Source organism: Tinamus guttatus, unplaced genomic scaffold, assembly GCF_059628265.1.
Source record: "Tinamus guttatus ecotype Peru unplaced genomic scaffold, ASM5962826v1 Tinamus_guttatus_pri_ptg000131l, whole genome shotgun sequence".
Classification (NCBI taxonomy): domain Eukaryota; kingdom Metazoa; phylum Chordata; class Aves; order Tinamiformes; family Tinamidae; genus Tinamus; species Tinamus guttatus.
Genome location: NW_028288665.1, coordinates 1937909 through 1953694, shown reverse-complemented (window position 1 = coordinate 1953694; position 15786 = coordinate 1937909). Strand labels below are relative to the sequence as shown.

At 44.6% G+C, this 15786-nt stretch overlaps 1 protein-coding gene across 2 annotated transcripts; it reads left to right on the top strand.

The window, feature by feature from the left end:
• Positions 1-1019: 1019 nt before the first annotated feature.
• Positions 1020-4514, top strand: EDN1 (endothelin 1). Of its 2 annotated transcripts, none has more exons than XM_088521709.1 (5): positions 1020-1210; positions 1278-1424; positions 2363-2521; positions 2779-2886; positions 4253-4514. In XM_088521709.1, the coding sequence occupies exons 1-5, from the start codon at positions 1134-1136 to the stop codon at positions 4389-4391; spliced, it is 630 nt and encodes a 209-aa protein (XP_088377835.1). In that variant the 5' UTR covers positions 1020-1133; the 3' UTR covers positions 4392-4514. The 2 variants fall into 2 exon arrangements, with proteins under 2 accessions (XP_088377835.1, XP_088377834.1); XM_088521708.1 differs by having other exon boundaries at positions 1021-1197; positions 1304-1424.
• The last annotated feature ends 11272 nt before the right edge of the window (positions 4515-15786 follow it).

Sequence of the window (15786 nt, the reverse complement as noted above, 5' to 3'; positions counted from 1 at the left end):
ACTTGCAGCCAGCAAGCTTGGTCTTTGTCATGCCCAAGGTCACTTCTATTAGTGCGAGGAAATACCACGCATACCAAGGGCGCCGTATCTCTTTATCAAAGGAGAAGCTGGCACGCCGCGCAGCGCCACCGGCCATGGTCCACCACGCCGTCCCGCACCATGGCTGCTGCCCCTCGCTTCCCTTTATGCTCAGGCTCTGGCCTGCTGAAACGCATACATTTGCCACGACACTGTCATGCTCGTTTCGCAAACACCCAGCGTCCGAGTGGCAGCCACCATGGCTCTGTGCAATGTTGGCAAACGTAGATACGACAGAAAAACCCAACCCCAGCCTCAACGGAGCCAAGAGCGGGGCCAAAAGCAAAGACTGGGTGCTCATTTTCCCTGCCCGTGAGCATACACTTCCCTGGTGCGTAACCTGCCAGGTGCCTCGCAGGACCCCAAAACACCCGCGACGCCAGGGTGCCCTGTGAGACAGAGGAGCCAGGGGCAGCAGCCCCAAGCCCGGCTCATAGCTGCTGCCTTGAGGCGCTTGGCCCTGGGCTCCCCTCAGGTGCCTGCGGGATGGCGCGGGGGCGCGCCCTGCGTTCCAACGGCCGCCCCAACGGCCGCTCCAACGGCCCCCGGGGCGGCAGGCCCAGCCGTTGCGGCCGTTGCGGCCGTTGTTACTCAGCGCGCTGCCCGCGGCCTCGCGTCAGGTGCCGGGGGCGGGGGGCTCGGGGCGCCCCCTGGCGGCGCCGGCCGCCCCCCGCGCCGCCGCCGCGGCCCCCGCTCCGCCGCCCGCCCCGCGGGGCCGCCCGCCGCCGCTCTGAAGCTCGCGGGCAATTTCCTTTCCAGGGCGGCCTTATCTCGGCGCGCACGTTGCCGCGCGGTGACTAATAACAGCACAACATTGTCTCGGGATAAAATAGCGCCGGGGCTGTTTACCCGCGCCATGGGGGTTCGCTATAAAAGGGCGGCGGGGACCGCCGCGCCAGCCAGACGCGCCGGGGCGCACCGAGACGCCGCGTTCCCCCGCCGCGCACTGCCTGCCACCGCCGTTTATTTCTCCTCTTCTCCTATTATTTCACTTTTTATTTGCGTTTTTGCAATTTTTAAGTTTTTTTTCCTCTTCTTCCCGCCGCCCGCCTGCTATGGATTACTCGCACATGCTCGTCTCGCTGCTCTTCGTGGTGTGCCCGGGGCTGCTGCCGGCAGGTAGGAGCGGCGCGTTTGGGCGCCGGGGGCTGCGCGGGGACGGGCACGGCCGTGGGGACGGGTCCGGCGGGGGGTCCCAGCGCGCTAACTCGGCTGCCGCCCGCAGCGCCCGGAGCCGCCGCCGCCGCCGGGCTCCGCCGCGCCCGCCGCTGCTCCTGCTCCTCGCTGCTCGACGAGGAGTGCGTCTACTTCTGCCACCTCGACATCATCTGGATCAACACCCCCGAGTGAGTGCGGGCGCCCGGCCTGGGACGGGCAGCGGGAGGGAGCGGCGGAGGGAGGTGGCTGGTAAACGGCAACGCAGGAAATAGGAGAGGAAGGAGATTTCTCTTTTCTTTCCTTTTTTTCCCCCCCTTTTTTTTTTCTCTTTTTTTTTTTTTTTTTTTTTCAAATTTTGTGCTCCTCCTGCTGAGTTGAACAGGCTGTTCGCCGGGAGAAAGCGGGCAGGATTTGAGCAATAGGTAGCTCTTACCAGACCTAACGCACCTGCATTCCCAAGTGCAGGCAAGAGTCTCTCCTTTGGGTGCCGCTCTGCAAAGGCCCTTTGCAGATGCTTTGGAGTATGCTTTTTGCTTGGAAGCAGAGGTGAACTAAATGCCAAGGGCAGAGTTTTGCCAGCCTGACTTTGCGTAACCATTTTTTTCCCAAGAAATCTGGAAGCCGAAGGACTTCCTTTGCTTCCTTTGCCACCCCTTGCTGCTGTCTCCTGCAGATGAGCACAGTGTCACTGTCCTTTTCTGCAGTCTCTGCACCAAAAGTGCATCTGGCTAAAGCCCTGACTGACACTCCAAGCGCTGCCTTTGGTGATCTGCTCCATCACTGGATTTCCTCCAAGAGGAGGCGATCTGTTCTTCACTTTTATCACTTCCTTCAGTTGCCAAAGTTCGAAGAGAGGAGGTTTTATTGCATTCTATTGCACATGGAGGCAGAGCAGGCTTATGAAATCACAATTAAAAGGCCATTAGCTTTGTCGGTAGCCATACTAATTAGTATGTAGCAGGAGCATCAGAAGCATTTGCATGGCAATTATGCCCCACAAAGCATTCCTGATCCCACAACCTTTACTCATGCAATCAACCCCATTGATAAGGTATCCCAAAATACCCCACTGCTCTGAAGCCACACGGTGATTTGCATTGTGCTCATGTTGACTCTTTGACCATAGGAAGACTGTGCCTTATGGACTTGGAGGCCCTTCTCGATCCAGAAGATCGCTGAAGGACGTGGCTCCTGAGATGCTCACTGAACCTGACAGCAGATGTCAATGTGCCAACCAGAAAGACAAGAAATGTCTGAAGTTCTGCCAGACAAGAACAGAACTCTGGTGCGTTCATTACTACTGCTCTTTAAAAGGCAGCGTGAGTGAAAGGGCTGGATCGTGGTATCCTCACTCATTTTGGCTGGGTGCATATTCTCCTAAAGACTTGCCTTCCACCTGGGTGTGTACACCAGTATGACACATACCACGTTTGGCCCAGAAGGATTGCTTATTACATGCCTTGCAAAACTGTGGGTTAGAAGTGGTTCCTTGTGGGCTACAGGCTCTTTTTGTTAACGGCAGTGCTTTTTTCACTTCAATAGGGCTCAGTCTACCATGGAGAAAAGCTCGCACCACCGCAACAAAGGTGGCAACTGCCTTGGACCCAAATGTATGAGCCAACAGTTTGTTGGCAGCAAGAAAATGAAGAGGTGAGTTTCTTCTCATCTTTCTGTAGTTCCCCAAAATAGCAATAGAGAGCACAGTTCTCTTGTTAGCTCAGCATGAACTAACAGTTGATCCAGTTGATTTCAACTCAAGTGTTTTAGAGGACTCACTGAGGATTTTAAGTTGATTTTTTTTTAATGTAATGAATACATTGTTTGCAAAGGCAAAGGTATTGAGCTCTGCCTAGCCTCATCCGTTTGCTTAGAGGAAACAGACCTAGTCTCAGGCATAAGGGAATACCAGGCTTAAGCATGTGAAATCATTGAATCCCTAGGAGAAGTAAAAAGAGCCTGACATTTTAGTGTGTTCATGTATTATCTTAATTACTTAATATGTCCAATTTATTCTTCTCTAACAAAAAAATGAGCCAGAATGCCTTTTCTTAGGTACTTGATAGCATATTTTTTCTGGAAAGAAAAGTTACAGACCTATCCAAATTTTTAAAAATGTGATTTCTTCTGGCTAGTGTAGAATTTAAGAATGCAGCAAGACAGATTTTTTAGCTGCCTAATCCCCTACATTGACAGACAATTTATTGTCAAAGGTGTGTAAGTGAGCACAGGATGCTAGCAGTGGAAGTAACTGCAAAAAGGTTGAGGAAGGTGAAAGCGAAGATTAAATTCCTATTTGAGGTTAATCTAATAATTGAGACTAAAAGTAGATTAGTATCACAGCTACCCCTGGAGGTGTATGTGTAGTATGTTGAGTGGCTGTAAGCAACAATATCACTTTTCAGGACTGTTTAGAGGTGTATGTGTTGGACTGAGTGCATCTAACAACCCCCAGCCTGTGATGAACTGTGCTTTGAAGCTAGGTATTAGCTCCAGTTTCAGCTGTATGCCCATTACAAAAATTTGCACATACAAAGGCAGGCTCTTAAGTCCTACTTTCAAAAGCAAAACTGGCTCTTTAGGACCAGGCAACCTAGTAATTTCCAGTGAGATTTAGGCCCTGGAGATCTTGCATATTTTTTTTTTTTTGAAAATGGGGCTTTTTTTTTGAAAAATGCACCCATTTCTTAGGCTCACAATGGATTTTACCTAAAACTAATGAAATAGCCAATGAGAGTATGAACACAGAAGACCTCTTGTTTGAATACATACCATTTAAGGGAAGTCAGGGGATCTGTATTTGAATATTTTGACTGATTTTAATGTTTGCCTTTAAATTTTGGATTCAATATTCTGAATAGCTTAAGTTAGCATAACTGATAGATGTATAGTAATCAGCAGTTTGAGTCTCTGGCAGAAGCCTAGGCTGAGATTTATTTAATCAAAGGACTGAACATCTGAATGCTTGAGTTGCATCTTCATTATTGTAACAGTAAGGGTATATTTCTTATTTCTGCAGGCTGGAGGCCATTGGTAACAGTATCAAAGCTTCCTTCAGTCTTGCAAAGCTGAAGGCTGAGCTCCAGAAAGGGCGGAAGCTGAAGCATAACAGGGCAAATAAAAGACGAAGCATCTGGGAAAGCCTGAAAACATCCTAGTGAGAAGATCCCCCGAATCATTCATCGTCACGCTTTCTGATGAAGTGTCACCAAAACTCTACTTTGACTTTTAATGTTCTACGACAGCAAAGCACCTCTCTGCCCAAGTGGTTGCGCAGAAAAAAAAAAAAAAAAGTGAGAGAAGTCCTGTATTCAGAGGTGGAAAAGCAGTACAACTCAAGGATTTTGTCCATGTGGAATCCAGACGGATGGGTAGAGAAGGTGAAGGGAAAAGCTCAGTAGCATATGTTTCAAGCCCTCTTTCCGAAGAAACATTTGAATATTGCTTCTGGAATGTTACGGCTCAATGCAGCAGCTTTCAGGGTTGACTTCAAAAGCATTTTGCAAGGAAGACTTTACAGATATGCTTAGAAAGGACAGAAAGTGAGATTTGAAGAGACAAACTTCCAAACAAAGACCTTTTTTTTGATTAAAAAAAAGCCACTGTGCTACTTTAATCAGGACTTACTGCATATATACATGTCTACCTCGCGTACTGTTTGTTGCACTCCTGCTAGAGTATTTTTACACCTTGTTATTGCCTTTACTAATCAGCTGCAACCCTTTGCCTTTTTTTTTTTTTTTCAGAAGTCTAGTTTACTCTTACAACCAGAGTTATCTGTATGTGGGTTAGGCACTGGGCTTGTTTGGAGAGTTAAAGTTTTGGATACCAAAGGACTATTCAACACAGAATAAAAGTTAGAGAACACCACTAGATTTCCCATAACAGAGATTTGACTAACTAACTGAAGTTCCAATAATAGAGGTTGTTATGTCTTATTTGCCACCAGAAATGCACCAAAGTAGAGTTGCACCAGACACTGTTGTAGGATGCATTCAGTGCCTTGTTTGGTGTAAATTTACAGAGACAAAGGGTTGTTTTAATTTATGGCAAAAGGCTAATATTGGGTGAAAGTTTATAGCAGTGAATTTGTTCACACTGTTGAATTTGCTGACGGGTTTGATTGAATTCAGTGTGCTTAATTTGTATGTGTTTTGTATTTATATTCACACAAATCTTCCATTATATTTGCCATGTTGAATACGCACTGAAGTAGGCCATATTGGTCTATGCATGTTTTATGTATTTCTGTATGAAATTGGGAAATGCTTTATGCCTATCAAGGTAAATATCTCCAGAAATAAATATTTTTAATTACTGTAACTGGCTTTTTGTATACATATATATATATATATATGCACTGTTTTGCTGTAGGCTGTGGTTCTACGCTGCTGTGGGCAGATTGCCCCATGTACAAAGCTGACCTAGATGAGGTGTGCATGTGACGGCTGCTGTGTCGAGTTAGCAGGATCTCAACATTACGAAGCCTGTGCCAGGTCTGTGCTAGATGTGAGAGAGCAGACACTACCTGTCCTGGCATAAAGCTCACTCGTCAAAACCTCCTGAAGAAATTTGAACTGGTTAAATGAATGTTAAAAAAGTTTGAAGCTGTTTTCTCTTTCTACTGAGGTATTTGCAGTGTTTTTCCTGCCTGCACACTGGGAGGCTGAAGTAGATGTTGCGCTTCCTTCCCACTGCTTCTTTATCTCCTGGGGGTGGCAGTTCAGTCAAGAGATGGCAGTGTTGGCAGCGGAAAGGGGACCCAGCGCTCAGCAGCGCAGGGGAATTGGGATCCCCGAGTCTTCTCAGGGCAGGATCAGGCCCCAGCTGGCGGTGTCCTTTCCTCCCTGCGCCGTGAATACGACACTGCCACTTGCTGCTTTGGGCAGATGTGGGTTGGTGACCCCTGTCAGCTGTGAGGAGACCTCATTAAAGCTCCCTGTTTCTTTGTTTCTTCCTCCCTCAGCGACTGCCTTTACTGGGAGGATAAACAAACAAACGGGGCGAGCTGAAGTGACGGGGAGCACGTGGCGTGCCCAGGGTGCCGCTGCCGGGGAAGGGGCCGCGCAGTCCCCCGGGCCGCTCAGATTTTGCTCTGCCTGGGAAGCGGGAAGGAGAGGAGGGAGTCTGGGGCCAGAGGAGCCCTGCAACAGCCGCTATGTCCTGGTTAAGGCTGATTTGCATGGGTGGCTGGGATGAACGGTGTTACAGCAGGCTTCAAAGCTTTCTGTCCTCCTCAAACCTTGAGGAAGCATTAGTAGACCAGATCTGGGGTTTTCTGATCAAATAATTCCCCAAACAACCTCATAAAAGTAAATCTATTCCTTCCAGGGTTTTCTGTATTCACAGATGGACCCTAAAGTACCCTCCCTTCCCTTCCCTTGCCTTGCCTTCCCTTTTCCTTCCCTTCTCTTTTCCTTCTTTCTTTCCCTCCTTCCCTTCCATGACTTGTTCAGGATGCCTTTTTGTGTAACAAGTAGTATCCACTGGCGTTTCAGGGAGCCAAAGTTTCCAAAGCCCTACAAAATTAGCAAAATTTGCAAAATTAATCATGGACAGGGCATTTCACCACTGGGCTGAGCTGGCCTCCAGGGCCATGCTCAGCACTAAGGGGACTCCATCACCTTGTGAGCAGCAGGAGCAGTAAGGCTGTTTTGTTCATACTCTTTGGAGTATGAACATAAACTGCAACTTGCCCAGTTTACATTAATGAACTGGGCCAAAAATCAGAATTTATAAAGTCAGTTTCTCTCAGTGAATAAGGAAAAGGGAACGTAAAATATTTTATCTTGTAGCTGACTCATGTACAAGTACCAGGTCTGACCTGAAGGTTTGCTCCTTCTCAATGGGTGCTCCATGGCGGAAAGAGATTCAGTAACTTGGGCCAGAGCTCTCAGTGAAAAAAAGGGCAGGATGTTACATGCTAGGATTTATGGCACTGGATATAGAGTAGTATAAAAGTACATTCTTTCTTATAATAAATGACCTGAGCAAAAAAAAAAAAAAAAAAAAAATAGCCACCTGAAGCCAATGGAAACATTGCACTGACAGTGGAGGGAAAGGCTACAAAGCCAAGGCTCTCATTCATTTGACCAGAACTAATCTCAGTTTTTCTCTTAAAAAGTAAACCTTGCTGGGTTATCAGCAGGTTTCTCTAATCCGGGACGAACAGAGCAGGATGAAGGGGAGAGGAGGGCCACTGCTTTCCACAGTGGGTATGGTCTAATATTCCCCAAGCACACCTGGCGCATGGCTGAAGTTCTATTTCTCATGAAGAGTAAGGAGTTACTCAGTCACCAAACTCCATCTTCCTTCTCTGATTTTTCATGGGTTCAGCAAGATTGTTTCTGAAACTGCAAACAGTTTTGTGGGGAAAGAGAACTACTTCTCTCCTTCCTGAATTAAACTTGCTGTATTTATTTTTATTCTCTGCAATTTGTAATTCTTTCTTGCACAGGCATTTCTTTTTCTAAAGAAAAAAAGATTGTTTTGACTATGTACCAAAACAAGATATACAATGAAACAAAGCTTCAAAATGTGAGTCAGGTTTCAAGTCAGGAAAATAATACAATGCTGCTGAAATTCTTTCCATCTTATCTGCATAATTCTGACCTATTTTTTCCAGAAATGGCAACTCTAATCTGTACCATGTTATCATGAACTGCCCCAAAATAATTCACACAGGATGTCCTAAGGTTGCCTATAGAAATTACTCAGTCAAATACCAGTCTCTTTGTTCATGTTTCCTTACATTAGGATAAATTTAGCTGCTACAACACATTCCTGTATTTACAAACACCAAATGAGCTGGATAAACCGCTGCTTGAGTGCTATCTGATGTTTACTTTCTTCACACTCCACCTTTTGCCTCTGTGTATATAAAACCATATCAATTTCGCCCTCAGCTGCATCACGGCACTATTATTAGATTTCCTGTGTAGAAACCCAGCTTCCATGCTCATCCGATATCTATCTTTAATTTACTGTTCTTCCTTCATGATCTAAGAAGCAAAAGGATAAAATTTTTGATTAATTAGATGAATGCTTGGAAACTGTGATGATTAGTTTAAATATGTGAAGAGATAGAATGGCACAGATAAAGTGCAAAGATACTGGCAGTATCATTTTTCCTGAGATAAACATTGTGCGAACAACATTTCAGAAACTTAGCCAGAACCGGCGTTCACAGTTTTCTTTGTTTTATGTCTCTGATAAATCAGAATGAGGTGAAAAATGATAGCAGAGTCTATTTTTCTCTTTCTCAATATGGTTAAACAATCAGCTGCTACATGTCTCAGCAATTCGTCTGGGACAAGTTCCTCTCCTCTGATCAGGTCAAGGAGACCTGAATCCTGTCTGAAGTCCACCGGGTCAGTCCGTCAGCCAACATTTCTCTCAGTGTTAGTGGCATCATTTATTCCAATGAAAACACGAGCAGAATGAAACCCAGATAGTCTTTGTTCTTTCTGATAACATAGTGATGGGGTCAAATCGGCACCAGTTTGCTGATGCTAGCACAGGACTCCAGCATCTCTTGCCACTGCTGCTGTTCCAGGTTTTTTTGCCGGCAAGCATTTGCTAGTAACATATTTGATAAATATCACTTAGGTAAGCAATGGGACAATTTGCCTTTGGCTCCTGAAAGCTGTATTCAGAAAGGGACAAGCCCCATGGAATTTGCGGTTTCATCAACCTCTCCAACTATTTTGGGGTGTGTGGAACCAATCTGAGTTCACCAACTGGAATTCATGCTCAAATTGTTGTTGCTCTGCTTTCCACCCCCCCAAGGAAATAAAAAATATCCCTAAAACTAACTTTTCTACTAAAGGAAAAATGTATGTTATGTGCCAGTCATTAGAAACAAATGCAACCTTTAATCTGGCAAGAGGAAAACTGCACTGTATTTTGGTTGCATATACTGGATTTATGCTGCACCTCCTTTCATGAACATACTTAAGCCAAGCGCTTTGGTAAGTGTCCTTCATGTCAAATTAGCCAATATCCTAAGGACTTTGTGTGCAGTTAGAGAAAGCCACATGAATGGGATGTTTTGATGAACTAGCGATTCTCCTGGTGTCATCTTCCTCTTCTTCACTTCACTCCTGTTGTTTCAAGAATTTTACTTTTCTCTCTTATTTTCATCCTCATTTCTATCAAAGATGTTAAGCAATGAAATTCAGAGCAAAATAAACAGAGAAGTGAATTAGCCAGAAAAGATGGGCAAATGATGTCGTCATATTCTTAGCAGAAACACCTTTAAGTTGTGTATCTGTATGAAGGGGAAGGGTTTTCAATGGGTAGACCTACTATGAGTGATTTTATCCACAGCAAACCTCAGTCTCCACAAAGAATTGAACTCTGTGGCCACCTGTGTTAGTGACTTTAGTCACGGTTATGGTGACAAAGGTAACATGCCCAGACTGCCTGGAAGCTTGGCAGGATATGAAATGCTTGGTGCTCTGCAGGGCCAAGCATTCCCCTTGAAGCAGGGACTTTTTTTGCACTTTTTCATGCCTTGGACTTGCTCTCCTGCTTCACTGGAGAAGCATGAACAAGCATAAAAACAAGAACTCTAGTATTATCAGAACAAGTCCCACTGCAGGTTTTTATGAGAAGAAAGAAGTTGAGGTGGTTCTCCAGTCATTGTGGTTTCCTTACAGCAGCACTAAAGTGGTGTCACTTGCATGACCTCAGAAAAGCTTCACTTATCTCCACAAGCATGGAAGTTTTCCAGGGTAACAGTCATGCAGATAAAACATATAACTCACAGCGGTGTGAAGCCCCCAGAACCTCTACAGGAACTGCTTTGTACACATCTCTTTCATGTCTACAAGAAGAATCTTTTCTCCAGAAGTTATACTCCCATTTCTTTCTAAATTGTTGTGGTTTTGTGGAGGACTTGGCCTGCTTATTTGTTTCCCTGGGCTTCTACTGTCTACTACATTTCACTCAGTATGCACCCAGCAGGTCACTTTGCAGTTATATGCTTGCTGGGGATTTCCATACAACGTGCATTAAAGCTGCTAATTTATTTTTTTCCTCGCCATAAGGCTGTTTCGTCATAAGCGCAAGAACATCTTTACTTGGCCCAAAGGCGAAGTGCCGGAAAGTGGTGTCCTTTGCCTTCAATTGGCAATGGGTTATGGATTGCTGCTTCTGGAGCTGACCAGTCAGAAATTTGGCTGGCTGCTGCTATCTTGTAAAAATGTATTCTTTGAACCAACCACTTTCTGTGGAGTAATTATTCTTGTCCACAAACATTTCTAAAAATGTCTGTACATGCACAGGGGTCAGCTTTCTAAGCAAACTCCAAACTCTCCTTCTCCATATCCCCATGTTTTTCCTGCTCTGAAGCATTTCTGTGTTATTCCTGTGATGAAATACAGCTTTTGTGAGCTGCTTATGCTTGCACAAAGCTCTAATTGTAGCTGTTTTTCAACCTGTGATCCACGAACATCTGAAAAGCCATGAAAGACGATTGAGGAATGCAAATTGCTACATGCTTTACAACAACATGCACATGTGAAATTGCAGAAAGGGTTCATGCTTTCATTGGAAAGATTTTAGTGATCGACATTAAAAATAAATTAAACTCGTGTGTTATACACAAAAAACAGTAGTTTTGAAAGAAGGTTGCAAAAACAACCTATCAGTAGAGAAAAGACTGAATTAAGTCTCTCCAGATAGTAGATGGTAAGGATATCATTCAGATAAGAATGTGATCATATAACTACATTATCAGGTATTGCTATGTGTATGTGCAAAAGAATGGGTAAATACATGGGGGAAGATTTGAAGCCTTCCTGTTTCTGCATGTGTACATGTAAGCATCCAAGTATGTGCACATGTGGCATAACAAATGTCTTTCTTGGAAACATTTTGGATCTACTTCTGCTTGTCAGGAAATTCCAGACTTGAGGGGCTCTCCGCCTTGATGTCTTTCTATTTTATCCCCATTTAACCTAGTGGTGGCTTGGTCAGTATCGCTAAATTCTCTGGGTGCCTTCCTCAAGGATGTTTTGGCTGCCGTTTATAGCACAGTGTCCGGGCACTGTTGTGCAGATTGGTTGCTTTTGCTGGACTTCTAATCTGCTCAAATAAACTCATGTGTTTACATGGATATTTTTACTATGAGGTCTACAAGGAGAGAGTGTTTTTTGCCCTCGGTTTTCCCTCTCTGGACAACACTGCTGCAGAACTCTGAATTGTTTATGGGCTAATTGAAAACAGAACACAGTTTTTGTTTTGGGGTTTCTTTTTATCTCTTTTTTTGCTGCATTCCAGCGTGTGTAGCTACTCCATGGGGATCTGACAGGGACATTGTTAAGGCGATAAGGAACCTGTGGCTTGGGTGACATTAGTGTGCTAAGAAATGCTTCCTTTTCACACGATAGCCCAAGAAAATTGGATCAAGTATCGGAAAGACTGACAAAACACCTGAGGGCCTGAAATACACAGCAAAAGACTGACCCACACATCCTATGTGACTCTAGCTACAGTAACATCTTTGGAGGGGAGCTGATGCAGAACTGCTTTCTCTATCCACCTGACAAGCTCACACAGCTGATAAATTGCCAGAACTAATTGTCAGCTTGACAGCCCTTTGATCCTTGGAAGAGCCAATTTATAAATGATGAGCCCCTTTGGCATGCCACTGCTGATGGAGATGCTGAAACAGTTATAAAATCAATAATCCCCACAGCCTGGAGACTTTGGGGCTTTCTCCCATTTAGTTGGGGGACAGTTCAAATTGGCTGCAAATTCTCACTTCCACCCCTTCCCATCATCCTCACCAGAAAAAAACGTTGCCACAGGAGTGAACCTTGTTTAGCAGAGAGAGTAAGCATCCAAACAGCAAGCAAAATCCACATGAACACAGTATAGGAAGCAGGATGGTCTCCAGGTCATGCTCTCAGTCAATTGGGATGGTCCTGCCAGGAAGAGAAAGTTGTTGAGAATGAGAGCAGAAAGGCGAAGAGGAAAAATTCTAAGTGTCCAGCAGCAACACGAGGAATGACAGCATCTTCAGCAGTACCGAAGCAGAAATCTCACTTCCGTCTCCCAGTTTCCTGCATCTCCAGCGAGTCTATATCTCATCTATATTTTAAGTATGTGCCAGGTTCCATCCTACTGAACAACGACTGCATTTCCTGGTTTTATGGTTTTCTAGCCAGCCTTCACAAACTTGAAAGAACAAGTCAACAATTAGGCAAATAATAGATTTCCTATGGCGGGATCTCATGTAGAGAATTTGGCCCTAGACCTTCATGTCAGGAGCACATCCTGACCACTTCATGATGAGATGCCCAGTGAAATCCTTGGGCTGTTTGAGCAGACTGCTAACTGCATTGCAAAGGGCTCCTTTACAGAGCAGTCAGGATACTGTAGAGGTGGTATTTATCTTGAGCAGTCATTTGATGGCTTTTCCTTCTCTGCTGAAAACAAAATGCACCTAAAAGATACTTGAATTGAAAGGATATACAAGAAACCTGTGTCCTTAGCTTTCACAGGTCAGCATACCTTCAATGATCAGCATTTCCCAGGTCTCTAGGAAGAGTTGGCACAGAAAGTGCCTCATCCATCCAGTATTGTTTCCTGGAGAATGGTTCCTCAGAGGCCTGCAGCTGAGAGAGGGGAAATGCCCAGGAGGGGCCATGCACAGATTCATTTCAACAGAAAGGAAAATACATGTGAATTCTGGTGGACCCTTCATGGCAAAAAATAGACAGGACAAGGCTCCTCATCCTGTACCCAGGATTAAGATCACTTGGCTTCCTCTAACCCAGCTCACAGAGATCCTTGGCCTAAGTGCACTAACTGCACTTAGTGCATGGCACTAACTAAGTGCCATGTTATCCTCTTAGCCTTTGCTAGAAGAAGCAAAGGACAATTCAGAAGAACAGTGCGATAACAATGCAGATTGGGATTGAGGGAAAGTCCTTGGCCTGCTCTTGTCAATGTTTGTTCATTTTCTATTTGTGATAACGGAAGTGCTCCAATAGGGTCTGGCTTACACAAGGGAATGAAGTTAGCAGGTCTGGACCCTGTGTTGCTACCACTCACAAATCGCTGAAAACAGCCTAGCAGCCACAAGTCTGCCTTGCATCTGGAAGCTTTTTTTGCTCGCAATCCCATCTTTCAGTAGAGACATTTTCCTGTGCCTGATTATTCTGATGAGAGAGTGCTCATCAGGAAAATGGGATAACGCAACCCAAGCGCATTCAGGATGTTGGAACAACAGGAGGTGCTGACTGATGCTTCACTTTGCATTCTCCCTGGAAAGCTTATATGCAAGTGTGAGGTTTGGTAATGCAGTTCGTGCGGTTACTCGAAAGCCATCTGGGGCTTGGCCACTGAGGCTTGTCTTCACCACAGACAGAAGAGTCTGCCTCTCTCTAAGAGTGAAATTCCCCTCGTAGACTGAGGATCACTTGGGCTGAGTCATGGAATCCATTATAGAAAGAAATAACTGAGATGTACCGAATACTTTGCCTTTTGCACACTGACTGCAGCATACTCAGGGGTTGCTTTGCCTGTACAAGCTGGACTTTGTTGACTGAAGAAGCAAAGCACCAATAACTGCCTTGATGAAGTTTCTACAAACAAACAGGACATTGATAAAGGTGAAGGAAATGGCACATGCACATATTCATACAGCGAAACCCTGCCTGACTCCAGTCTAGTTCTTCACTGTCTAAGCAATATTGGGAATTTTCCAAGGCATCAATCTGGGTAGTGTGCAGATGATCCATAGGGAAATCTTTTTTTTTAGGCCACAAGAAGTTTTTATGGCGGGGAAATAAACTGAAAAGGCACATGAATTAATGCTGAATGGGGCCATACTCAATATGCAGGCTTCCACGGGAGGAAGAACTGAAACTCTTTTGTCACAAAACAGGGCTTTGGGGCTCTCCATAGACAGATTATGTAGCAAATTGACAGGAAGTTTGAGAAAACTGGCAGCCTTAGTGGAGAAGAGGATTCAGCCTCAAAAATGTAGTTTCCGAAACTGGATCTCTTGGATTGCCTCTTGAAGAGGCAACAAGATGGAGATGGGAATGAAGCAGGAGACAAACTTCATGGAAAAGGGTCTGTGCAATGTCTTGTTGCCTGTTACTTTTTCACCCTCCAGATAAAAACCACCTTACAACTGGCAATTCAGTACTGAACAACTTAATTCTTGAGAACCATTCACCCTGAAGTACAAGTGTGCTCCCAGGCTCCATAATATTTTTACAAGCAGAAGCATTTTCAGGGTTGTTATCATCTACTAAAGAAGCAGTAAGATGTGAGCAAAGGAGGGCTACAGCTGGCCTAATCTTAGGAGAAAGGTTAAGCACAAAGAGTCTAGAGGATCTTCTTCAGGGAGAGGAAATTGCTCCTGAGATATGGTGCAAAGTGTGTATGAAAAGGGGGAATGCATGTATGGCAGGAGAGCAAGTTGATATGGAGAAGCCAGGAAACAGGGCACTGCAGTTAATGTGGAGAAAGGGTCTACTGTGGAGGAAGAGCAGAAAAAAAAATGCGATCTAGTTTGATTCCACACAATTTATGCAGCTGAGCTGTGAGGAAGGATCTGCTGGAGGCAACTGATTCTCTCCATTTACTACGTAAAGGAGCCTAGGGAGACTGCACTCCTAAATTAGGGGTTGCAGCCTCAGAAGTGAACGTTGGAGCACAGCCACCTTATCTTCATGAGGTAGTATTTCAAGGATGCAACTGTATTTAGCAGACGGAAATGCATTTGAGCCTACTGTATATACCATCTAATTTGCCTATGATAAATCGTATTAATTTCCCACAGGAGAAACAGCCACAGTGTGGCTATTTTCTTATTTTTGTCAATTGTTTTCCCAAAGAAAAACGATTGTCTTTCAGTGTGCTCAAAGATAAACAAGAGCTGAGAGCAACATGCGCTGTGTTATGCCTATGCAATGAAGGCACGACGAACAAAATGCCAAAGAGCAAACTCCTGACAAGAGAAGCTCCCATCTTCTGAGGCTGAGTTTTTAGGACAGCTTTAATACTGCAAAGTCTCTCTTGGGCATTACCTGTTGAAGACACTGCAAGTCAGAGAGAAGAATGACACAGGAGGTAAGATAGGCTGAAGAGAATTTGTTTGGAGTTCTTGTTATTTTCTGATTTTAAAATTCCTGTGAAACTTAGAGGGAGACTAGCTTCTGCAACCTGGCCTGTCATACTCACATCACTTGGCTGATTCAGAGGTAATGAAAAGACTATTTTGATCATCCTATAGAAAAAGAAAAGAAAAGAAAAAGAATATTTCTTCATGCTCTTTTCTAACACAGTCAGCTATTTAGAGAGCCTACCACACCCAGGGGCTGTTATTTTAAGTTGTACACTTCCAGGACAATCTTTCATTAGGAAATCTTCCACCCAGAAAAAAGGGGAAGGGTGAAATAATGAAAGGAAGCAGTTCAAAAATAAGATGATAGGAAAGTGATAACTTCAGTGTGGTTAGGATTTAGAAATCACATTGAAGATTTGCTCTCAATGGTATCTGAATGCATGCCAGGATCTCACTCAGGATCA

What these genes read in the sequence shown, in the direction of transcription:
- EDN1 (XM_088521709.1), top strand. Translation starts at nt 1,134, where the DNA reads ATGGATTACTCGCACATGCTCGTCTCGCTGCTCTTCGTGGTGTGCCCG. An exon ending in ATCTGGATCAACACCCCCGA is followed by an intron (nt 1,425 to 2,362) that starts GTGAGTGCGGGC and finishes CTTTGACCATAG; the next exon opens with GAAGACTGTGCCTTATGGAC. An exon ending in CAGACAAGAACAGAACTCTG is followed by an intron (nt 2,522 to 2,778) that starts GTGCGTTCATTA and finishes TCACTTCAATAG; the next exon opens with GGCTCAGTCTACCATGGAGA.